We start from the raw sequence: 25246 nt of genomic DNA, 5'->3' as shown, positions 1-25246 counted from the left end.
GATGGCATACCTAGGCCCAGAGAATCAAAAGAGTTAACATGAGACTCTCTCTCTCAAACACTAAATAGTTAAGTATGGTTTGGAGTTTGAATACTGAGAGTTTAGCCCCATGGCATTTAAAATATTAAAAAAATAAATAAATAAAAAGGGAAAAACTAAATTAAATTATCTGTAACCAACCCTGGAGGATCAAGCCATAAAGGATTCAGTTTGGTTCTATTTCTTACCTTTAAAGTACTAATAGGGAACACATAAATCAGTTTCATAGGAGTCTTGTGTGGTTGGCAGCTATGATTGTGACACTTGCTCTTGAAGTATTCCTGACCTACGTGATTTGATATGCCTTCCCCAAAGTTTCTTTAAGGATGCCAGAAAGGGCTGATGGGCAGAATAAGCAAGCTTATCATTATTTTTTGTCCACTAATTAGGTCTAATTTCGGACACTCCAATTTTGGTCCAATAATTTCCCATTCCCCTTTGCTTATCACTCACAATCCTGACATAGTCCTTGATGGTATCAATAGACCTTTGTTTGGATTCATTCAGTTTGTCTTCAGTTTTTGCATACTTTTAAAACCAATTTTATGTAACAGGCAGAGCTGGACTTTTGTTACTTTGGACAATTTAGAGAGCAGCCTCTGCACAGCAACCATCAGGTAGTGCTTCAGGGCATTGGTGCGGTCTCCAGCAACTTGCTGTAAATCACCAGATAATGCATCTCTGCAAAGGAAAGCCGCCTCAGAAGCTTCAAAAAATCCCTTCAGTTTCACAGAAGTTGCACCCTCGTGCTACCCCCATCAACAACTCTGCCTGGAGCAAGAGTTTAAGCTGCCAGTTAGCGGCCAGAGCACTTGTCTCTTATCTAGGCCAACAATGGAACCATGCTCTGCTTTGCCAACTTTGTAAGGATATGTAGACAGCGGTGCTATTTCGGGATACTGGAAGTATACCGAAATAACAATTCCGCATCTTTATATGCGCCCGTTATTTTGAAATGCATTTAGAAATAATAGGCGCACTATTCTGGCATCCCTGTAACCCTTGTTCCACGCGGTTTAAGGGTTAGTGTCTTGTCAGAATAGTGTTTTATTTTGAAATTACCTTGAAATAAGCTGCGCAGTTTGCGTAGTGCAAATTTGTGCAGCTTATTTTGAGATAAAGGTGCAGTGTAGATGCACCCTCAGAGAGCTATGTAGAAAGTGCATCTGACTTTAAAATACTAGCTGCCACTTTGTTGCTGGCAAGAGTAAGTCTCAGGTCTGACACTGGGTTCTCAAAGTACAAAGACATGCTACACAGGTATCTGTCAGACACAAACAGTTTATTTTCTGACAGCTATCAGCTGTGCCCTTAACTAAAACAACTACGATAGGAAAAGCGGCATTCTTACATCCCTTCTGCTAGCTGGGGAACCCCATTTTGGCTGCAGATGAAGTGGGAGATTCTCTCAGCTTCCAAGGTGCCGGTACCCAAAGCCCACCAGTGAGGTCCAAATTGCTGTGCTCTCATGCAGCTTTAAATACAGTGTCTCTGTCTTGTTCTGCAGCTTGGAAATTTCCAGGGGTTACTCATCACTTGTTACAGTATGGCTCAGCTGTACTGCTTGTCCTTTGACTTTGTTTACATGATCAGGACATTTGGGTAAACAGGATTATTATGTTCCCGCCATATCTACAATTCGTTCTTGCTACAATGGTGTATGTTTCTAGAGGCTTGCTTCTGGCTCATAAGTAGTAGGGAAGGGGGGAGAATGGATGCAAAAGGGGGAGGGGAATGCAGGCTTCACCACCCCAATACTTCACACATACAGAGTTCTTCCGCAATTGACTCCTACACACTTAAAGCTTTAAAACACCTTAAGACAAGAATCACCTATTTACTCTCACCATTAGAAGACTTAAAGATGGAGAAAAATACTAAGAGGAAAAAAAATCACTGCTTAACACAACGAGGTACACAGCTTGCAATGTTACCTTGCCCTTTTATTGAACAAACCAGACTCCAGTTACCTCAGATAGTGAAACTTTCATATTCTCCAGTTTTTAGTCAGATTTTTTTTCTAGTGCTGAATTGTTAATCTTTCTTGACAATAGGATTCTAGCTTATTCAGCTGAGTTAGTGTTTCTGCAACATCTCTGATTATCCTTTGGAAATTATACAAACTAAACTCAACAGATTGCCATCCTTATTTAGAAACATTAATTAAAAATCCTTTTCCTTCTAAGATCGTAAGTTGCTTATGCCTTCAAAAAGAAACAAGTTTAGAGCTTCCTGTTTCAATCTGGTGACAGTTCCTTTCCAGATGATGCAGCCATCCTGCATACTGTTTCATTGAGACACAGGAGTTTCTTATATTGGAACCATAAATAAAAAAGTAAACTACATATCACATTCTACAAGCATTTTTATTTAAAAATTAATAACCTCCAAAATGTGGCCCCCGTGGATGAGTCAGGAAAATAAAAACATAAAAGTAGCTAAACAAATCTGTGCTTTAATAAATCCACAACAGATGGCTACTATATTGGCAAGAATGTAGCCATTTAAAGGCTTGTTATCCACTTTATAAACTGCCCAAAGGCATTTATAATCTAAAACTGCTTGCAAGGAAATCAGTGCCCAATACACTCACCTACCATTAGTTTCCACCACTCTTGCCATCAAACACTCTTCAGTCAGTCTTATATTATTAGCCACTGCGGCTGTAAAGAGGATGTTTTAGGCCTTACTTTGTTTTTGAAGAAAACCTTGAAGAACAACCCAGGGTGCAAGGGGTGAATCACTATATACTAGTTAATTGTTTGGGGGCACAATACAGGAAAGATTTTAAATACATGCTTACATTCAATTACATTCAATTGACTTTGACCTCAACAGTCATGGATAAGAGTTAATGAATGGCACAGGAGTCAAATTACAGTTTGACTTTGAGATTTGGAATTAGGCATATTTCTTTTCTCTTTGATTACAGCAGGGATCCCAATATGCAATTTGCTATATGGAATAATGCTGCACAGTAGCACTGACAACAGTGGAAACCTTAAGGGTTTGTGGAAATGCAAACAGAAGTTAGTGTGTAACTGTTTCCTGATAATATGCGTTTTGTAGCTTCTGAGTGTCTTAATATCATTCCTCACTGGCAGCCTTATTGTTGCTTTTATTCACATTTCAGTCAAACAATAATGCTTCTCACAGTTTTACTTCCAATATAGAAGACATGCAAGATATTTGAAGACTAATGAAAATAGTTTTAGATATGAAGACAAAGTTCTCGCCTCAAAAATTCCCACACTAAATAATAATGCTGAGATTTTAAAGCAGCCTAAACAGTTCGGATCACCATCAATTTTAATGGAAATTGGGCATCCAAATCCTGACAGTTTTGAAAATCTTAGCTTCAGCACACAAATACAAGAGAGAACTAAAGCAGTGTGATAAAACAATAATGTTTATGAAGTATGTATCTTGTTAGCTCTGTGATTTTCACTTGGAACTTTTTATTTTTAGTACAGGATTTACATTGTCCCAGTTTAATAGTTTTCTGAGGTGAGGGCTGTTATTGAAAGATGTGTGTTATATGGTGCAGTGAAATTATTTGATTATTCATTACATTTATTGGTGCTCATACATCATCACATAAATATGAGGTTATATAATTATATATCTAAATATATACTACATACTAATCTCTAAAAAAGACATAGCCCTGTGTCCATTTAAAAATTGTCTTCAGGACGGCACATCCTAAACTCAAAACTCTGGTCATCTGAAGAAGTGGGCTGTGCCCACGAAAGTTCGTGATACCATCTACATGTTTTGTTAGTCTATAAAGTGTTTCCAGACCATTTGTTATGTTTTAAGTTCAGCCTGTACAGACTAACTCGGCTACTCCCTGAAGCTTCTGATTTGTATGTGTTTGTTTGTTTGTTTGTAATGATTACAACAGGGTAATCTTTTCAAAAGCACCTGAGTGACTGACTGTTTCTTAGGTTGAAAAGGGGGTCCGGGAGCCTGAGTCATTTAGGTGCTTTTGAAAATCTTGCCCCAGTGTGTAATGCCTGTACATGAGGCCAGAAGGAGACCCAAAGAATTGCATCTTGTACAAATAAATACAAAGCAAAAGTATTTTATTGGGTAAATACCTTATTAGAAAAGATTAATTGAAAGATTTCATTTCACAAACACTTACATGAGACTAACCACACTATATCAAAATTCTGGCTGTTTCTCTGGAACTCCATTACTGTCTCTTTGTAAAATCTTCTCTGTTGGTCCAGCTTTTTACTTAATTATAAACTGGACACCTTTGCTAATTTCTTCACAACCATAAGAAGGCTTGTGAGTTAGCTTACTTCTGGAACAGGTAGTTTTCCAGCGGGCATATCCTATGTTGAGTGATGGAATCTACAGAAAATCAAGAAGTAGTATGTTATATACAAGCATACTAGAGTGAACAAATAACAAATAGGTTCTTATTAAAAAGGAAATATATAAACACAATATAAGCCATTAACAAAATAATCAATTCAGGAGACTAAATTTCTGTTATAAAGTGGCTCAGAGGAGCTGAGAATATAGTGATTGAAAAGGACCACAAAGATATATGCTAACTGCGTACACATCTAATCTGTTTTTATTAAAGCATACATTCTGTTCTACATATCCAATGGCAGCTGTTTGCTATTGAATAAATTAATCCCCAAATCAATCACATAATTGATGCTGAGACACACGAAATGAAATGCATTTTTTTTAAATGATGCTGTGTGGAGCAGAATGTATAAAACCAGAAATGTAGCTAGATTGCGTAAAGTAGGAATACATTTTGATAAGAATAAAAACATCAAAATTGCATCAATCCCTAAATTAGAGCTGAGTGATACACGAATGTAGCCATTTGGTTGGATTTGGATTTGTACAAATCTGATATCCCAGATATTTTCAATATTAGATTGGAAGGGACAAATTTTCAAACAGAGCTGTACTCTGCCATTTTTTCTTTAACATGGATGTACGCTCACAATTTATAGATACAAATACCTGCATGCACACTTTAAATATTCTAGGTATTGGTGTGCTAATTTAAGCATAGAAACTTGAAAATGTGCGCCTATTGGAACTAATTCATGATTGGATTGATTAATGTAGGATTTGAGGTCAGCTCATTATAAAGATATAGCTCTTTTGCAAATCTGAGAGCCTAGTTTGGATGTTGATAGCCTTTCTTGCAAGTTTCAGTAGTGTTTGGATTCAGAGATTTAGTTCAGGCTAACCCTAAAACACTAGACAGGTGAATTAGGATAGGAGAGTAATTACTTCATTACTGCTAGGCATGGCAGAATTCATTTTTTTAAAATAAACAGACTATATCAATGTTTATTTGAAGCATTTTTCAGTTTTTTTTACTTTTATCAGCTTGAATTTTTACAGTTGCCATAATTTTTGGGTTTAAACTTTTTGCTTATATAGTTTTACATTTTTATGGTTGTGGGAGATTATAGGGTGGCAAATCTAATGACTGTAGATTTAGAAATTGAAAATATTAGTTTTATAGCTATTTAAAACACAGATGTCCAAATATATAAAGGACATAATCTTAAATCAAATTAAGTTCTTAAACAGCCCTTCTCATGCTTTGCCTATATGTTCATGTCAATCATCATTGATGGGAATTTTTTCCTACCGTTAACATGTACAGTGAAATGTATGTTTACCAACATTTATTGACAAAAATCTTTCTTTACCTGTGTGGTTGCTTGCAGTTCCCGTTGATCATGGATCGCTGTTCCTGGCCAATGGGAGCTGCGAGAAGTGGTACAGACCAGGGCGCCACTTCCTGCAATTCTCTTTGATCAGGAACTACAATCCATGGCTAATGGGAGCTGGAAGTGCCTGTGCCTTTGGTCATGCAGGTAAATACAGCGGTGATGGCCCACCAGGGACTAATCCTGGTGAACTGCATTCAGCATGTGGGCCGGTTATTTCCTGCCACTGCCCTAGCAAGATGAAGGGGAATCTTTTAAGTGGCAGCTAATTTCAGCTGAGTGCTTTTCACTGAGCTCCCCCCCAACTCTCACAGAAAGATACAAAGGGACAATATGCATCCGATGAAAGGCAAGCAAAGCATTGCATAGAAGATATGCATAGTTTAACATATTGAGCAGGACACTTAGGCTACGTCTACATTGGCATGATCTTGCGCAAATACTCTTTAAGGCAAGAGTTCTTACATTAAAGTATTTGCGCAAGAGAGCGTCTACACTGGCATGTGCCTTTGAGCAAGAGATGTGCTTTTGCACAAGAGCATCCGTGCCAGTGTAGACGCTCTCTTGAGCAAGAAAGCTCCGATGGCAACCTCTTCCGGTTGCACAAGAGGGCTTATTCCTGAGCGGGAGCATCATAGTTCTTGCACAAGAAGCACTGAGTTCACACATTAGAACCTCAGTGTTCTTGCACAAGAACTCCCCGCCAGTGTAGACAGGCAGCATGTTTTTGCGCAAAAGCGGCCGCTTTGGCGCAAGATCGCGCCAATGTAGACGTAGCCTTAGCGTGCGCCTAGACTACATTCCTTTTTCGGTAAAGGAAGGTAAATTAGGCACGTCGATATTGCAAATGAAGCTGGGATTTGAATTTCCCACGCTTCGTTTGCATAATGGCAGCCACTGCTTTTTTTTTTTTTTTTTTTGAAATGGGGCTTTTTTGAAAAAAAGAAAAGGCAGTTTAGATGGGGATCTTTCAAAAACAAAACCCTTTTTTGAAAGATCCTGTATTCCTCAAAAAAATGAGGTTTACAGGATCTTTCGAAAAGAATTTACAATATAAATGGACAACAGGATAGAGAATTTCTGTCACAGAGCATGGTTTCACTGTCCCCCTTAGTTCTATGGAAGATTCAAGACTGGGGCAGGAAAGGCTACACAGTGCACCATGGAACATATACATGTAATTCAGAATTGTGTGTGTATGATATATTTTGACAGATGGGCTAAAGCTGCCTAAGTCTGTCTCTGTATACTTTCTTGATGACACTTAGTACTGATATGCCAGAGCTTCCTTTATAGGTGTAGATTTACCAAGTCGGATGTGCTAGTATACTGTAAGGACTCTTTCCAGAGGTTGATGTTCTAAGACTGAGGACTCGGCTCACATCCTTTCATGGTGCCAATGAATCTTGTAACTAACATACATATTTTGACTTTTAAAATGACATTTTCTGGCTATGAGGTAAAGGAAACTTCTCACCTCTAGAGCCCCTGATCTCTATACAGGTATATAAATTTTTAAAATCATGTGCCAATATAGATCTTTTATTAAAAATTGTTTGGAACATGAAAATTAAAAAAAAAACCACATACCAGAAGTCAGATGTTTAAAATGGAAGAATGCAGTTAATAAGGAAATCATGACGAGGCTATAAAGTTTTGGCAAGAACTATTGCATTAATTTCTCCATCAGAATTTAATATAGTAGTATGCTGTAATACTCAAAAGAGGTACCAGAGAAATAGTGGAACTTTGGACTAAAAATATGGACCAAAACAAAAATACCTTCCACCACTATTGGTACATCAACTCCAGTTACACAATTGTTGTAGCTGGAATTGCGTATCTTACATTGATTTTCTCCATCAGTGTGAACCTGGCCTCAGACTTTGCAACATTATGATCAGACTGATTTATTCAACATCTAGCAAGGACTGCCCTTTGTCTCTCATAAACTTGGTTCATACTCTACTATCTGAAAACATTAGCATCTGTTGTAAAGCAGAAAGTAAAGTTAGTTTATTAACAAAACTTATTCAAAACACAAATATCTTATTTTCTTGTATTGGATTATGCAAAAAGAACCTTTTTATGGGGTGAGGTGGGCGAGAGAGGGGAAAGACTTATCATGCTCTCCCATCTCAGGCCAATCAGAGGGGGAGGGGAAGCACAAGAAGTCTCCTGGCCCCTTCTACCGAAGGCCTTATCCCTTCTGGGCCAGAAATTTCTGAAATGGCCCCCTTTTAAAAATTATTGCCCACCTCTGGTGTAGACAGATGCTAAGCACATTTGTTAGTATTATTTGGGTTGATATTAAATTTCTTACCTAATATCCATTTTTCTGATAAATATTTTATTTCAGGTTGCTTCTTTCCCATATATTCTCCAATATAGATTTTGGCCTGACGCAGGGTTTTACATACTTTTCCTCCACACAACTGTATAAGTTCACTTAGCCTGTCACATGGTGGTTGACTGGTAAGAGATATAAACATTACAGGCTGGCTTGAAAGGAGGTTCTGCTGATACTTTCCTGATGATAGGTGGCGTTGAAGTCTGCAGATCTGTTTTTAAAGGAAATAACGAAATTAGGACCTAACATGTTTCAATTTTATTTATAAGAAGCAAGGGACGCTAGTCTTTGCATTTAGAAAAAGAATCATGGAATCTTAAAGCAATGCTTTACACAATCCCAAATAAAATGTTGGTTCAGAAACTCTTGGGCAAGTTGCACCAAAGCTATCACTAGCTATTTATTTTTCCATTTATTGCTTTTTTTGGCTTGATACAAAACCCAAAATATTTATGTGCCTCTTATTTGATTTCCATAATCTAGCCGGGTATTTATTCAATGTTCACTCAGTAGTCTCTTATTGTAAGTGAATTTTGCAATGTGGTATATAGCACTGTGGATTATGCTGCTATTCTGCTATTTCTTTAAGTTAGAGCCTCTAGGAATACAGAGTAAGACAAAAGGTAGTGACCATACACACATTCACAAGTTCAAGGTTTAGACTTTTTTACAAATTGTATTAAAGTTACAATTAAAACTATGATTACTCAATCATATAAAAGTTCTATACAGACAGATATAGTTATACTCACATCCTGAACAACAGTGTTAGGATCTAATGGGTCTCTCATGGCTTGATCATCAGTAGAGAGAGGGTTCCTGCTGGAGTCTCCCAGAGGAAGGCTCAATTTTCCCATTCTGGGTGTCCCTTTTTTATAACGTGATTAGCATTCTACACATGTCCATAAAAATGTCTACCCTCTTTTCTCTTATTGGTCTGTGTCCACTGGAGACTTAAGGGACCCCAATTTTATATGGGCTGGGTTAGCTCCCTTTATTCTCATTAGCACTACGCACAACCTGTAACCCATGGTTAAGACATGTTGGAGACAGATGCACCTTTGCAGTATTTTTATGATGTAAAATTTATCTCCTGGGTAATTTTGTGCAATATTATCACTTGGTATATGTTTCCCATGCCAAAAAAAGTGGGTCATTTATTTTAAGCCACTTCATACATTATCACTGTAACTTACTCAACCTATAGAAAATTGGGTCCCTTAAATTTTCAGTGGACACAGATCAGGCAGAGAAAAGTGGGTAGACACTTTTATAACCTAAAATAGCTAATCTAATGCCTTGCAAGCCTCAACCTACAGGTTCTTGCATTTCAACTTGTCTTACTCATGAATAATCATTAGTTCCTCTAAATACTGATCAATTATATTTTATATTCCTACAGATTTACTAATTAACATACAATGAATATGTAATACAACAATGATTAATCATTGTTTAGTTTAGAAAAGAGAAGATTGAGCGGGGACATGATAGCAGTTTTCAGGTATCTAAAAGGGTGTCATAAGGAGGAGGGAGAAAACTTGTTCATCTTGGCCTCTGAGGATAGAAGTAATGGGCTTAAACTGCAGCAAGGGAGGTTTAGGTTGGACATTAGGAAAAAGTTCCTAACTCTCAGGGTGGTCAAACACTGGAATAAATTGCCCAGGGAGGTTGTGGAATCCCCATCTCTGGAGATATTTAAGAGTAGGTTAGATAAATGTCTATCAGGGATGGTCTAGACAGTATTTGGTCCTGCCATGAGGGCAGAGGACTGGACTCGATGACCTCTTGAGGTCCCTTCCAGTCCTAGTATTCTATGATTCTATAACATCATACAATAAATGGATAACATGTTAAGATTGTAGCTATTTAATGGAGTTTATCTGAATCCCTTATAAATGTATAAATCCTGCAAGTAGTATAAAAGATAAGCACTATCTTTAGTTCTCTCCCTCCCTTACTGCAGCACAGATTGAGGAATTTCTTCGCTTAGTATGTTTAGTATTTTATAGTATTTTTAATTAAAAATAAAGCTAAGTAGATGAGAAGGGTTTTGTGAGAATGGTAGGAAATTTTAGGCCTTGGGGAAAATAATTCTACAACTGTTAACAAGATGCTAAAAACCTTTATCTCTTGCTTCTTCTGTTTATAGATAGATCATGGTACCAAGGAAGCACAGTAAATCTTGGTCACAAATTGAGTCTTTTGAAACAGTCCAGGTTCAAGCCACTGCTTTGACCTTTAAGACCAGGACATTCTAAACTTATATGCCAGTTGATCAGTGAGAGGGCGGATGTCATTGTAGACTAGTTTATTGAAGAATCTTCCTCATGCCAGCTGCGCCTCTTCAGCCTAGTCCAGATTTAACAACATACACAAACAGGTAATCTAGGCATGCCAAACCAATCTGATATTTTCTGTCCCTCTTTTCCTTGCTGAAAGTTTGGTGAACTGGCTCTTGGGCAGTAAACAATGAGAATTACAACTGACAATATAAAAGAGGAGATTTGTAGGCAAAAATAAGTGTGGACACAAAAGTAACTGCAATATTGTTGGGTGCTGATTTTTTTTTTCACTAATGTGAAAAACAGGGAAATGATCTGAACCGTGGAATTCTGACTTTGACACTGCCTCACTGTGTGACTTCAGGCAATTAAGATTTTTGTGCTTTAGTTTACAAATCTATGAAGTAGGGATAAAAGTGCTTACCCAATTTACAAGGGGATGTGTATATCAATTAGTGTTTGTAAACAGCTTTCAGATACTCAGGTAAAGTTGCAAAACAGGGTTATTATCTTTAAAAATGGAAATTTTTTAGTGTTGGTGATCAGTACCAGATGAACAAAGACCTTGCTGAGATAGCACAGGCAGTAGCTGCACAATCTCCTTCCTTTCTGAAACAAAATACAGGACTATGTAGCACTTTAAAGACTAACAAGATGGTTTATTAGATGATGAGCTTTCGTGGGCCAGACCCACTTACTCAGATCAAATAGTGGAAGAAAATAGTCACAACCATATATACCAAAGGATACAATTTAAAAAAAATGAACACACATGAAAAGGACAAATCACATTACAGAACAGAAGGGGGATGTGGGGGGGCGAGGGAAGGAAGGTGAATGCCAGTGAGTTAATGATATTAGAGGTGGGGAAGGGGAAATGTCTGTGAGTTAATAGTAGGATGCAGGTTAGCAGGTCATTCAGACAGTGTCCTTTCTGGTTGAAATGACAAGCAACTGTTTTTTCTTTGTGATCCTGTCTAATGTCTGTTTTGTGGGCATTGATTCTTTGGCGAAGTGTCTGAGACGTTTGTCCAATGTACATAGCAGACGGACACTTTCGGCACATGATAGCATAGATTATATTTCTGGAGGCGCAGGAATATGTATTCTTGATCTTATAACTCACTTGGTTAGGCCCAATAATGGTGTCAGCAGAGTGAATATGTGGACAAAGCTGGCAGCGGGGTTTGTTGCAAGGGAATGACCTGCTAGCCTGCATCCTACTTCAGAAGACATTCAAATCTGCACTTGAAAGGGAATCCTCTGAACTGGCATTCATGCCAGGGGAATTAACAAAGACTCCAACTATCTTACCCATTGCAAAGATAGCTTCCCCAATTATCACCTCTAATACTATTAACATGGTTGTGACTATTTTCTTCTATTATTTGATCTGAGGAAGTGGGTCTGGCCCACGAAAGCTCATCATCTAATAAACCATCTTGTTAGTCTTTAAAGTGCTACATAGTCCTGTATTTTGTTTCAGCTACACCAGACTAACACGGCTACATCTCTATCACTATCCTTCCTTTCTATCATTCTACAGAGGAGTCAGTCCTACTGAAAAGTGGTATGTCCAGAAATGAGGGTAAAACTTTCTATGGCTCATGAAATTCTTGGCTGCTCTGCTGAAACTACAAACAGTTAATTCTCTATAAGCTGACTCAGTGGACATTTTAGAGAGATGCCAGAAGCTGATACAGTTGAGGCAGGCCCAAAAGGCTACATTATCATAAAAAATAAGTTGTAGCTGTTTATTGTGAATGTACAATGTTCACACAACATATGCATGACTAAGATCAAAAAGCATTCCCCACTGGCTTCAATGAGTACAGTATACAATCAAAGCTATAAGACACTTTGCAATCCCTGATGTGCAAATAAAAGGCAAGATTCTGGTATTCCTGTGATTGCAGTAACTCGTTTTCCTGAATTACCAATTATTAAAAAATGTGATTTCACTGAGCAAATATAAACATGCTAAAGCTAAAGAACAGGCAGATAAGAAGTTCAACACATTTGAAACTATATTCTAATGAAAACAACCCAGAGTTACAGACTTATGATTAATACAATTCCATGTTTGGTGGCTCAAATAGCCTTTTTCTTCTATCAGAGAGAACTGAGAGCATCTACTGATCTCCTGAGTTGCCTTTTAGACAAGAAAGAAAGAAAGAAAGAAAGAAAGAAAGAAAGAAAGAAAGAAAGAAAGAAAGAAAGAAAGAAAGAAAGAAAGAAAGAAAGAAAGAAAGAAAGAAAGAATCACCAAGAGACATTAATTTAGTGTTAGTTTATCTAAAATTAACGATCAAACTTGATTCCAGGAGACCTTTGTGCTCAACTTGCCAAATGGCTTTTGCTAGCTTGAAGCTCTAGGGTTTCCAAGATGAAACAGATTAGGATTGACAAGCTCTGTTTATGTTAAAAAACCCAATAGGACATGAGTTTCTTAGATGGAAGACATACCATTTAATTTAATTTAATTTAATCCTGCTGTTTCACACATTTTACAGGACATGATTTCAAAAGGCCTTTTGTATTACCACTTGTTCAGACATTTTCCCTGAAAGTATTTATTTTGGAGGAGACTCATAATTAAAAGTTGTTTTATTTGTACAGTGGTCCTACTAATGGAAATGCACTTGGGTTACATTAATATTAAAGACAAAAAATGTTATGTTAAATTTGCACAGCTAATCACAAAGAGTTGGGAATGCAAACTTTATGATTCCAATATTAGGTCAAGCTGTGTTGCACAATTCATGTGGTTTGAGATAGCACCTATCCCCTTTAGCCTCTTATGAAAATCCCAGAATAATGTATTTATCTATATATTGACTGGAATAATAGGAACAGCACGTATATAACATGAGTAAAATAAAGTTTCTGTTTGGATTTTAAATTTTACTTTTCCTGCTTCTAGTAATTTAAGTGCAGCTTTCCAGCCAGATTGTGCTTAGCTCGTACTCAGGTGAACAAAAAGGATAAAAATACCTTGTTTTCTTCACCCAGACGCTAGACATATTCAGGCAGCCCAAGGACTCTGTAGGGCTAGCATTGCTTTCAAAGCCAGCCTATACACAAAGCCAGTCTTGAGAGAGAAAACATACTGCACACTCTGAAAGTTACTTTTGATCACCCACAACTTGAATTAGAGATTAAATGGCACAATCTACCTCTCAAAACTGAACGGACAACTGTGATATCACAGAGCTTGCAGCACTCCAGGACTGCTGCACACCGTCTGGTTTTTTTTTTAAAAACTTGAGCTAAATCTCTATTTTCAATCCTAATCAGAGACCTAACATGGGAAAAATTTAGATCAAAGAAGTGAGTATTTCCACAAATTGTGTGCGTGTAAACTGACAGTTATTATGGAAATTATTTTATAATTGTAACAGGCATGACCGGCACCTGATGTGATATCAAACACAGATGCTAATTCTCTTGTCTAATTGTATTCCCATCATGTGAGAAAAGCATCTCACTGATTAGTCATTATTCAAGATTTAGATATTATCTTAGTTCTTTCATCAGACAGATGACCAAACAGAAGCACTGTCCACACATTGTTTGGCACTATTATAAATCAGGAATAATAAAAAATATTAATTTTTAAACTCTTTTCAACTGAGGGTTTGAAAAAGATAATAATTACACCAAAAGCAAATTAAAGGTATCAAGAATTTATGAAGTAGTAATGCAGCATTTCTTCATTACAATAATAATTCAGCTTTCCTCCATTTTTCACTTTTTTAATTCTACAGACTATAGGTTGTATGATACAAATAATATTAATAGTAGCAGCATATAGGTAACAAGATTTATTAAACTATATTACACTTATGCAGAATTGGGACTTTTGCTTCAGTGATTACATTTAACTTTTCTGAACACACGCACAATAGACACCTGCATAAACACCACCATTTTTAGTTTCACATATTAATGTTGTACCTGAAACTTTATGAGAATGTATTAAAACAGGTCCCTGGAGAAAACTACTTACGGTCCAAGACCTTAATCCTACAATGGGACTCAGGAAAGACTATATGTACCTCCATTAGAACCCCAGAATTACAAACACTTTCCAAATGGCAGTTATTTGTAACTCTGAAATGTTTAAAGCTTTCAGAGGGATAGCTGAGTTAGTCTGTAACTGGAAAAACTTAAACGACAAATAATATGTTTTGTTAGTCTTTAAGATTCTGAAATGTTTGTCACGCTGAACAAAATGGTATGGTTGTTCTTTCAAAAGTTTACAACTGAGCCATATTCCTGATATACATGGTTCACTAGCATTCTGCTGAGTGTTACATGAAATACAAGTTATTCTAGGTATTTTTAGGTAGAGTACAGCAGATATGAGTTATGGCAAGTGCATTTTTTAGTTGAAAACAATTTAGATGAAATAAAATATTTTTAAAAAGGAAGATTTGTGAATTATTCAAATGGTTTCCCAACAATATACTCAAGAATGGGCTCTCAAATTCAAGCAATAAAAATACAAAGACATTCTTAATGTTATCACCTTTTTTGGATGTAGCTGGAAAATTATTCATCAGTAAAACTGCTCCCTTCCTATGAACTATACAAGTGCTAATACATATCCTATGAGAAAGACAGTGTTGTATAGAAAGTACCCTCCTGCCTGAAATGTGGTGGTAAGCCAGAAATTCTGCACAAAGATTAAGGGAAAAAATATTGCTCTACATTACTTCAGCTAAAGGAAATGTTATATTTAGGCTGGTGTCATGAAGCAGAATATACTTACTAAACTTCTGAAGTATAACATCAAATAAAATCCACCATTAATACAGAATTATAGCTATATAATCAAGAGGTAGAGTGCAGAGTTATGTCCACAAAATGCTTATAATTCACAGGAGATGTATTTCGGGCATACATTTGAGGATCAAATCTTGTTGCTTGTGAAGTTAATGGGAAATTGACCACTTACTTCAACAGGATCTAATCATTAAAGGTAGAAGGTTTGATTCTCTGCTCTATTAAATCAGTTTTATGCTGGTATAATGGCACTGAAGTAAATGGTTTACCGCAGCATAAAACCATGCTAGCGTAACATACTAGTAAATCAGGCACAAAGGATAATATGCTTCATTAAGTTACAAAGATAGCAAGAAAGATCGTTCTAAAAATGGTACACATTTTATGGAGTTAGATAATATTGCCTGTAAAAGCTTAAGGTCTGAATTTACAACTTCAATGAGATTTCAGTATAGCTGAGGGTGCTCAGTATCTTGAGGATTAACGTTTGTGTTTGTTGACACTAGTTCTTCGGAATCATCTAGAGGAGAATAAGGGCCTAATTTATTGCATTTTTAGAAAACATTACAATTAATATGTCCTACATTTTCAGATAGTCTGCCACTTAATAAAAATGTGAAAAGAAAACATGTAGAACCCCAGGCACATCAAGAATACACACACTTGAAAGTGAAATAAAGTATCAGCTTGTTTCTGACAACGAATAGCATAATGAAGTCAAGACAGCTAAAAAGTACAGTTATCCTGCAGTGAGGAATTTGGAGAATCTGCAGTATCCTACAGGGATCAAGAAAATCTGAATTACACTACAATATCTCGGGTAGGTCCCAAGGTGATTTCATCTTTCTAAATGTCAGTATAAAAGGATGAAAATGTTCAAACCAAACAGTAAAGTGCAAAGTTCATATAGCATAGTGCTTAAAAAGTTGGTTTGACCCCGTTAGTCCTTTATTTATTTTAGAAGCTTTCTATTAAATCTTTTAACATTATGATCAGTTTTAATGGTGAAAGCGTTACTCAGTAAATATTTTAGTTTAAAACTGTATTGGAATACTGCACTAAATAATGGAATTTTTAAAACTTGGTGCTTAATAACTAATATGATCTGGTTAAGAACTGGATATGCCCTAAACTTACCCAGCTGTTCAATGCAAACAGCACTTTTTGCCTTTGAAGAATTTTATTGAAGTTAATGGGTTGCACATGAGTGCATAGTCCAGCAGGCATGACCAGAGCTATATCAGTATACTTAGCAAAAATAACCCAGGTCAGCTTTTCTGCCCTAATACCTACAATAGTCTGAACTTCTTCATTATCAACAAGGAATTTTACTACTGGAGCAGGTTAGGTCCATAAAAGGCTATTAGCCAGGGGACAGAATTGGTGTCCCTGGCCTCTGTTTGTCAGAGGCTGGAGAGGGATGGCAGGAGACAAATCGCTTGATCATTGTCTTCGATCCACCCTCTCTGGGGCACCTGGTGCTGGCCACTGTTGGCAGACAGGATACTGGGCTAGATGGACCTTTGGTCTGACCCAGTACGGCCGTTCTTATGTTCTTATTCTGTGAATGAACCTGAATCTGTAAAGTTTATTGAAGACTACTGAAAATACTGTATACACATTCTAGTTTATTAACGGGAACTGATACTTTTCATTAAACTATTAATACTGCCCAGCTAAAGTATAGGCTTCCATTTTGTCGAGCTGCAGAAGCACAACATTTTAAATGACAGAAATGCCAACACATTTTTTGCATGACCGATAAAGGCATTTCAGCATCCCAACATGCATTTACAAGTGATGATTGTGAGCAGGCAAATCCATGTCTGCTTGCATTAAGAGGTTTGGGATCTGAAGAAGTTTGAGCATCCATTTGAAAATTTGGGGCAGAAAAATTAATTGCTAATTTCTCTTGTGGACAATATCAAGAGGAATGTAAAATGTGTTCTAAAGACAACTGATACACAGCAAACACTGTGGATATTCCTCCAAAATACTCATATCGTTTTCCTCAGTAGTTTTCTACAGAAGTGTTTCCTGACAAAAAAAGGAGGGCAAAAAGTGAAAGAAAACTAGAACGAAGACCATTTTAACTAATAATATTTCTTTACACTTTCCATTGACAGACAAGCAATACTTCTCTCATATCTCAGACTGATAAGTAAGGTTTACTTCAACAATATATTCTCTAAAAATCAGAGACCTAGTGGGAATACCATACAAAAATGTTTGGCAGGTATTCAAAATTATATTTGAAGATGTTTGGATTGCTTCTTCCACCAGAGCAATTTTTTTTGCAGAAAAAAGCAAACAAAATTACTTACTTTTAGAGTTGCTTCCCTCCCCCCACCAACTTAGAACAATTTTTAAATACCACGTAATACAAATATATACAGCTATAGAATAAAAAAAAAAAAGAAACGAAATTAGGCTTATCAAACACACATGCTTTTTCTGTAATGTAGATCAATAGGACTTAAAACTAAGGTTTGTATTTCAAGTGCACATACATCACATTAAAAACTTTAAGGTAACAAGCTATAAATAAGTTTCATTATAAATTCCACTCTATTTGCACATAACTTCCCAAAAATATTCTTGTAAACTGAAAATTTCCATGTTTGGTCTTAGCACAAATGAATTTTTATGGAAAATTCAAAGAAAATCCCTCAAAATGTAGGCGTTGATCGAACAATCACTTAACTTTACACCTGTGAGAAATGCTGTTGACCTCAGTGAAACTAATCTGTGGATTTAAAAATATGCAAACTTACATTGCCAAATGTGTTTCTCATTGCTATCTTAACTCACACCAAGGAAAAGAAACATGAATGGCTTTAAGAGAGAATTTTCAGAAGGGTTGCCATGTGAATCTGTATTCACGATGATGCCACGTCACATCTAGTGGCTGAACTATGTGACTTGTCCTCACCCACAACCATTTCCAATTTGGGGACAATTTATACCTTCAAGTCAGCAGCACTGTTATGGGTACCCACAAGACCCCACACTATGCCAATATTTTTTATGGCTGACTTAGAACATTGCCTCAGCTCTCATTCCCTAGCAGCCCTCCTCTACTTGCGCTACACATATGACATTTTCACTTTATGGACCCATGGGAAGGACACCCTTGAAGAATTCCACTGGGATTTCAATAATTTGCACCCCTCCATCAACATCAGCCTGGAGCAGTGCACACAAGAGATCCACTTCCTGGACACTACAGAAAAAGTAAATGATGTTCACATAAACATCACCCTATACCAGAAACTTACTGACCATTATTCTTCCCTACATGCCTCTAGCTTCCATCCGGGACATCACACGATTGACTGTCTACAGCCAAGCCCCAAGATACAACAGTATCTGCTCTAATCCCTCAGACAAAGACAAACACCTGCCAAGTTTCATTGAACATTCTTAAAACTGAAACCCCCACCTGGGGAGGTGAAGAAACAGATTGATATAGCCTGATGAGTACCCAGGAGTCACCTACTACAAGACAGGCCCAACAAGGAAAACAACAGAACACCACTGTTATCACCTGCAGTCCCCAGCACACCACATTATCAAGGGACTGAACTTGATGACTTTTCAAGGTCCCTTTCCACTTCTTATATTCTATGATTGACAATCTACAACCTATCCTGAAAAATGATCCCTTCACTCTCATAGACATACAGACAGCTCCCCATTGGGAAGCAAATACTTACCAGCAGCCAAACACCAACTATAGAAACACTTACCAACAAACCTATCCCTGTAACAAACCCTTTTCCCAACTCTGTCCATATATCTATACAACTGATACTATCATAGGACCTAACCACATAAGCCACACAAACAGGGGCTCATCCACCTACACATCCACTGTGATATTTGCCGGCATATGCCAGCAATGCCCCTCTGTCATGTATATTGGCCATACTGAACAGTCTCTGTGGCAAAGGATAAATGGACACAAATTAGACATCAAGAAAAGTAACATTTATAAACCTGTAGGAGAACACTTTAACTTCCCTAGACAATGGATTTAAAAAGTAGCCATCCTTCTATAAAAAAACCTTCAAAAACATATTACAAAGGGAAACAGCAGAACTACAATTCATTTGCAAATTCAATACAATCATAATAGGACTGAAAAACTGGTTCTCACACTACAAAGGCAATTTCTCCTCACTTAGTAATCACATATCCTCATCAATTGCTATCAATGAGCCACATCCACACAGATTTAACTGACCTCATTAACACTGGCCCTACACTTGCGAAGCAACTTCTTTTCTTTTATAAATATAAATATGAATACATACATACCCCCTTGCTTCAGTAATTTCCACTCCAATTTATCTAATGAAGTGGCTTTTACCCATAAAAGCTTACATCCTAATAATTAAAGTGCTACAGGATTCCTCATTTTTTTGCAGACACAGATTAACACTGCCTTTCCTCTGAGATTTAAGGATTAATAAATTTATTTGATCATAAGCTTTCATGGGCTGGAACCACTTTGTCAGAGGCATGAAATGGAAACTTCATCTTAGCAGGAATATACACATGCAAAGATGGATGTGTTACGTTACTATGTGGAGGACTAGTGTTAAAGAGGTCAATTGAATCAGGGTAGATGTGATAAAGTGGGCTTTAAGTGACAGTCTTTTGGTTTGCTGGTATCCATTCAAATAGGTTGAAAAAAAAAACCCCACAATATATTGATCTGTACAGGTTGAAACGCCCAAATCCGGGACTCTCTGGTCCTGCAAAATCCATGGTCCAGCAAGGCCACGGATGTTGCCGGACCAAAGAGCCTGAGAAGGAAATGGAATCTGTGAAGTCCCAGCTGGGCCAGCAGTGGCTAGGCAGGGGAACCCCAGTGTCAATGGAGCCAGGCAGCATCGGGGAATCTCCACTCCAGCCAGGGAACCCCTGGCATCAGTGTGGCCAGGTGGCTGGAGAGCCCTGGTGGTGGGGCTGGCAGCAACCAGGCAGCCTTGGTTGGGGGAACATCAGAAACCGCCCAGTGGCAGCAGGACCATGCAGTGGCCTGACAACAGAGCCAGGCAGCAGCTGGGGAGTCCCAGCCACAGCAGGAGAAACCCTGATGGCAGTGGAGACAGTGGTTTGTACAGAGCTGCTCCCTATAGGATTGTGCTACTTAGGGAGAATTTAGTACAAATCAAAACTGCTACTGGTAGCACAGTCCTACAGAGAGTAGCTTTGTACAAACCAACCTGTCAGCCCTGGCCAGGGAACCTCTGGAAACTCCCAGCAGCAGGGGGGTTGGGCCGCAGCATCAGGGAAGGCAGTGGCCAGGTGGCCTGGGATACCGTAAGGAACTCCCAGAGGTAACTGAATGGGGCTGGCAGTGGCCTGGCAACCCTGGTCGGGAACCCCTGGGAACCTACAGTGGCAGGGAGTGGTAGAAGGGTGGGTAGTCTCCATTTAGCCAACGTTAGCGGGGCAGTGGCAGGGTGGGAGATCCCTAGGGAGAGGAGTCAGCAGCGGGGCAGACAGCAGGGGAGCACTGACCTCCCCTAGTCTCCTTGGTCTGGCACAGCTCAAGTACCAAGAGTGCCAGACCAGGGAGGTCCAACCTGTATGAGACTTACTCACACAGTTGACAATAACTTACAAAATTAAGAGACTCTCTCTGAGTTTAATATATTTTGAATTTCAATATGAATTACTTCTTGAAATGTCTAGATTCCGCTTCCTCAGAAGTAGTTGAGAATACAATTCATAGTGGGCATTCCTCTTCACCCCTCTTCCCTACCTAGATCACAGAGTGTAGGAGAAAAGTAGTTGAACTAAAAATAAAATGAACAAACTGTTGAGATGAGAAAGTGTTACAAACTTTAGCTTCTGAAAAACTTGTTTAAGAACATTATGGAGAACTGCAAAAAAGGCATGTAACAAAAAAAGGAGCATGCTTTTACCAAAGAATTAAAAGGGTTGTTACTACTACACATATCCTTATAAGCACTGTTTACCAGGTTGCCTTACCCCGGGTCTCTCCCTGATCTGGCACCCTGGGGCTCTGGGCCTTGCTCTGCAGACCCAGAGGCTGAATCACAGTTCTGTAGGCCTTGACACCAAATCACTGTCCCGCAGGCCCAGTGGCCTAATCACAGTTCCGTAGCAAGGGGTTGGGTAGGGGGGGCCTGAGCCCTTCCTCTCCTCTGGGCCCCAGCCCAGAGCCCTATCAGTGGTGGGCGGTTCCCACCACTGGCTCAGTGGGGAGCTCTCCCCGAAATGCGCCGAGCCCGCTGGGCCACTTCCTGTGCCCCGCCCTGGGCTGCTTTCTATCATAGAATCATAGAATAATAGGACTGGAAGGGACCTCAAGAGGTCATCGAGTCCAGCCCCCCGCCCTCAAGGCAGGATCAAGCTCCGTCTACACCATCCCTGACAGATGTCTATCTAACCTGTTCTTAAATATCTCCAGAGAGGGAGATTCCACCACCTCCCTTGGCAATTTATTCCAATATTTGACCACCCTGACAGTTAGGAATTTTTTCCTAATGTCCAATCTAAACCTCCCCTGCTGCACTTTAAGCCCATTTACTCCTTGTCCTGTCCTCAGAAACCAAGAGGAACAAATTTTCTCCTTCCTCCTTGTGACACCCTTTTAGATATTTGAAAATCGCTATCATGTCCCCTCTTAATCTTCTTTTTTCCAAACTAAACAAGCCCAGTTCATGAAGCCTGGCTTCATAGGTCATGTTCTCTAGACCTTTAATCATTCTTGTCGCTCTTCTCTGTACCCTTTCCAATTTCTCCACATCTTTCTTGAAATGTGGCGCTCAGAACTGGACACAGTACTCCAGCTGAGGCCTAATTAGTGCAGAGTAGAGCTGCAGAATGACTTCACAAGTTTTGCTTACAACACACCTGTTGATACAACCTAGAATCATATTTGCTTTTTTTGCAACAGCATCACACTGTTGACTCATATTCAACTTGTGGTCCACTATGACCCCTAGATCCCTTTCCGCCATGCTCCTTCCTAGACAGTCGCTTCCCATCTTGTATGTATGGAACTGATTGTTCCTTCCTAAGTGGAGCACTTTGCATTTCTCTTTATTAAACCTCATCCTGTTTACCGCTGACCATTTCTCTAACTTGCTAAGGTCATTTTGAATTATGTCCCTATCCTCCAAAGAAGTTGCAACCCCACCCAGTTTGGTATCATCTGCAAACTTAATAAGCGTACTCTCTATCCCAATATCTACATCATTGATGAAGATATTGAACAGTACGGGTCCCAAAACAGACCCTTGAGGAACTCCACTTGTTATCCCTTTCCAGCAGGATTTAGAACCGTTAACAACAACTCTCTGACTACGGTTATCCAGCCAATTATGCACCCACCTTATCGTGGCCCTATCTAAGTTATATTTGCCTAGTTTATCAATAAGAATATCATGGGAGACCGTATCAAATGCCTTACTAAAGTCTAGGTATATGACATCCACCGCTTCTCCCTTATCCACAAGGCTCGTTATCTTATCAAAGAAAGCTATCAGATTAGTTTGGCATGACTTGTTCTTCACAAACCCATGCTGGCTATTCCCTATCACTTTATTACCTTCCAAGTGTTTGCATATGATTTCCTTAATTAAAATCCCATCCCCGTGGCTACCGCTGACTCTACTGTCATGTCCAGATCCCACATCGGTGGCTGGGTTGGTTGGTCCTACAGCAATTGTGCGTGTGGTGACGGTGGCGAAATTAGCTGCAAAGCGTGGCTGGCAAGGCAGTAAAGATCGTCTCGAGGGCTGTGTTGGTGGTGTCGGTGGCAGTGGCTCTGGTAGGAGCTCCTTCCTCTTCTGGGGTCAGCGCCAACTGAGCTATGCTGAAGGCTTTTATACCTGGGCAACTCTGGGAGCATGCCCAGCAGGGTGACGGGGAGGGGCGTATTTCTCCCCATAGGCATGCTCTACTTCCCCTTGTTCAATGCAGGGCCGGCCTGCCCCATCACATACTGTCATATGGCAGTGAGTTTAACGTTCAGCCATAGCCATAACAACTAAAGATGCAGGTATGAAATGCATCTTTTAGTTTAAATTCTTAGCTAGAAACCACTCTGGCATTCGCCAATAAGAAATATGGCTGTCTAAATTAGGGATGTAGAGCGAGTAGTTGGCTACCCGATAAGTAGGCTTATCAAGTAGTTGAGTCACTACTTGACTACTCACTTTCCCCACTGCCTCCCCCTTTCTGCCTCGGATACAGAGGCAGTAAGGGGCGGGGGAGCAGGAGCTGGTACTGGGGGAGCCGACTTAAAAGCTGGTTCCCCCCAGCACAGTTTCCTCAGGGGGGATGGGAGGCAGAGGCGCAGTGGGGGACCTGATGCAAGCTGGGACTCAGCAGTCCCGGCTCGCACCCGGTCCCCTGCTGCAGCTCTGCCTTTTAAATATATTTAACTACATTTTGAAAGCAGAGCTGCCGTGGTCCCAGAGCTGGCACGAACCAGAACTGCTCAGTCCTGACTCGCACGACCCCCGAAGCTAACTCCCTTATCAATAATTGAGTAGTCAATGGAAATTCCATCGACTACTCGATTACCTTATTAATGGCAACTTAACATCCTTAAATTAAATTTAGTTAATTAACAGATTTATTGTTGACACACAGTTGATCTCCTATATGATAGCAGTAGGGAACACTATTTCATTGGATATATCCCCTCTTCTGTTTGTGATCATTTTTCATTTTTGCCTTGTGGTTTTCATAATCTGCCCTCCCAGCTCACATAATGCCAGTTGTTATACCTTTACTGAATATGACGATACTCCATAAACACTCCTATTGATTTTAATTGAGCAACTTGAACAATAAGACTGTAAATTGCAAAATCTGGTTAGAGAAAAACAAAGAGGACGTTACCAAAAGACACAAACATGTAATGACCAAAAACAAAAAACACCATAAACATATCTGCATTAATTCTGGAAACTGAAATGCACAGTAACAAGCTGATTACAATCTGACAAGTCCAAGGCAGTCCTTTAAGAGAGGTGCATGACAGGCTAACATATTAAGAACCACCTGCATATGACACAGCTAAATATTACATATCAACTAGTAGACAGAAGCCTGTGTTATCTCATGGGCATGATGCACCATTTATGCTCAGTATCTATTAATTTTTAATTTGGTTTCTCCTTGTTTTTAGGCTCTCTGGATAGGTCTGTCTCACAAATGGACACCTGTGGCTGGCCTGTGCCAGCTAATTTGGGCTCCAGCTCAAATGTTTACACCATAGTTCCCCGGCCAGAATCATCTGGCTTGGGTCTGTCAAGGGTGTCTAATGGCAGTTTACACATGCCTGCTAGCACTAGTGAGGGTAGCTTTCTTTTTTGGCATTGTATGGGGTCAAATTTAGAATGGCACTGGTAATGCCGCCACCATATACTAGATTGTGTTCATTTGTACCCAATTCTACATGGTTTAGAACCAGATTATTTCAGGTTTTGTGGCAGGTCTTCATATCAGCATGCCTGTATACGCTTTCACTGAATATTGTAGCAGGAAACACACCTGTACAAAACACTGCAGAAGTGAACAATAATACTGCTTTGTGTAGTGTTTATGTGAACAGAAAATCATAGTGTGGCATTAAGGCCATGACCACAGATATTTTGAGGTTTTTGTTTATTTTGTACTATTGTGAGCAATGTTGCTGTTTGTAAATGTTCAAGTTAATGCACAAAACTAAGTTAATGTACAGAACTGCCCCCTGGATAGACAGACAGAGGGACAGTCCTTGAGGCTTTGTGCAGGTGTTGACTGAGTGGTATGTGCTGCTGAGAAGGACTCTCTTTCCGGGGTTTCTGTGCGTGGTGATGAAGAACTCTGGCAAATGGTCCAAGTAATCCACCACTTGTACAGTCTTCCTCATACAACAAATCAAAAGGTTGCATACACATTAGTTATACAGTAAAGGTGGTGAATTGTACTTTTGCTAGGACTCTGCATGGAACAAATGCCTTACTTCTGTAGCTGTACAATGTATGGGTGTAATTCCAAGTAAAATTGATTGAGAACTTAAA

The 25246-nt window shown here is 39.0% G+C and overlaps 1 protein-coding gene across 6 annotated transcripts in view; it reads right to left on the bottom strand.

Annotated features, from left to right (window-relative positions):
* MCPH1 (microcephalin 1) overlaps positions 1 to 25246 on the bottom strand; it is a 225446-nt gene that overhangs the window by 10006 nt on the left and 190194 nt on the right. The window contains exons 12-13 of one of the 6 annotated variants that reach the window (XR_012902550.1): positions 8089 to 8326; positions 4190 to 4404 (exon numbers count right to left, since the gene is read on the bottom strand). Coding sequence is in view for 5 of the 6 variants with exons in the window: in XM_075923598.1 (XP_075779713.1) it covers positions 4349 to 4404; positions 8089 to 8326 (294 nt within the window). In the remaining variant the exon portion in view is untranslated. Of the gene's footprint in view, positions 1 to 1277; positions 4405 to 8088; positions 8327 to 25246 lie in introns of those variants that run through there. The other 5 variants (XM_075923598.1, XM_075923600.1, XM_014580939.3 and 2 more) reach the window with 5 other exon arrangements.

Source organism: Pelodiscus sinensis, chromosome 3, assembly GCF_049634645.1.
Source record: "Pelodiscus sinensis isolate JC-2024 chromosome 3, ASM4963464v1, whole genome shotgun sequence".
NCBI lineage: Eukaryota > Metazoa > Chordata > Testudines > Trionychidae > Pelodiscus > Pelodiscus sinensis.
The sequence above is the reverse complement of the archived record's forward strand: the minus strand, read 5'-3'. Positions and strand labels throughout refer to the sequence as shown.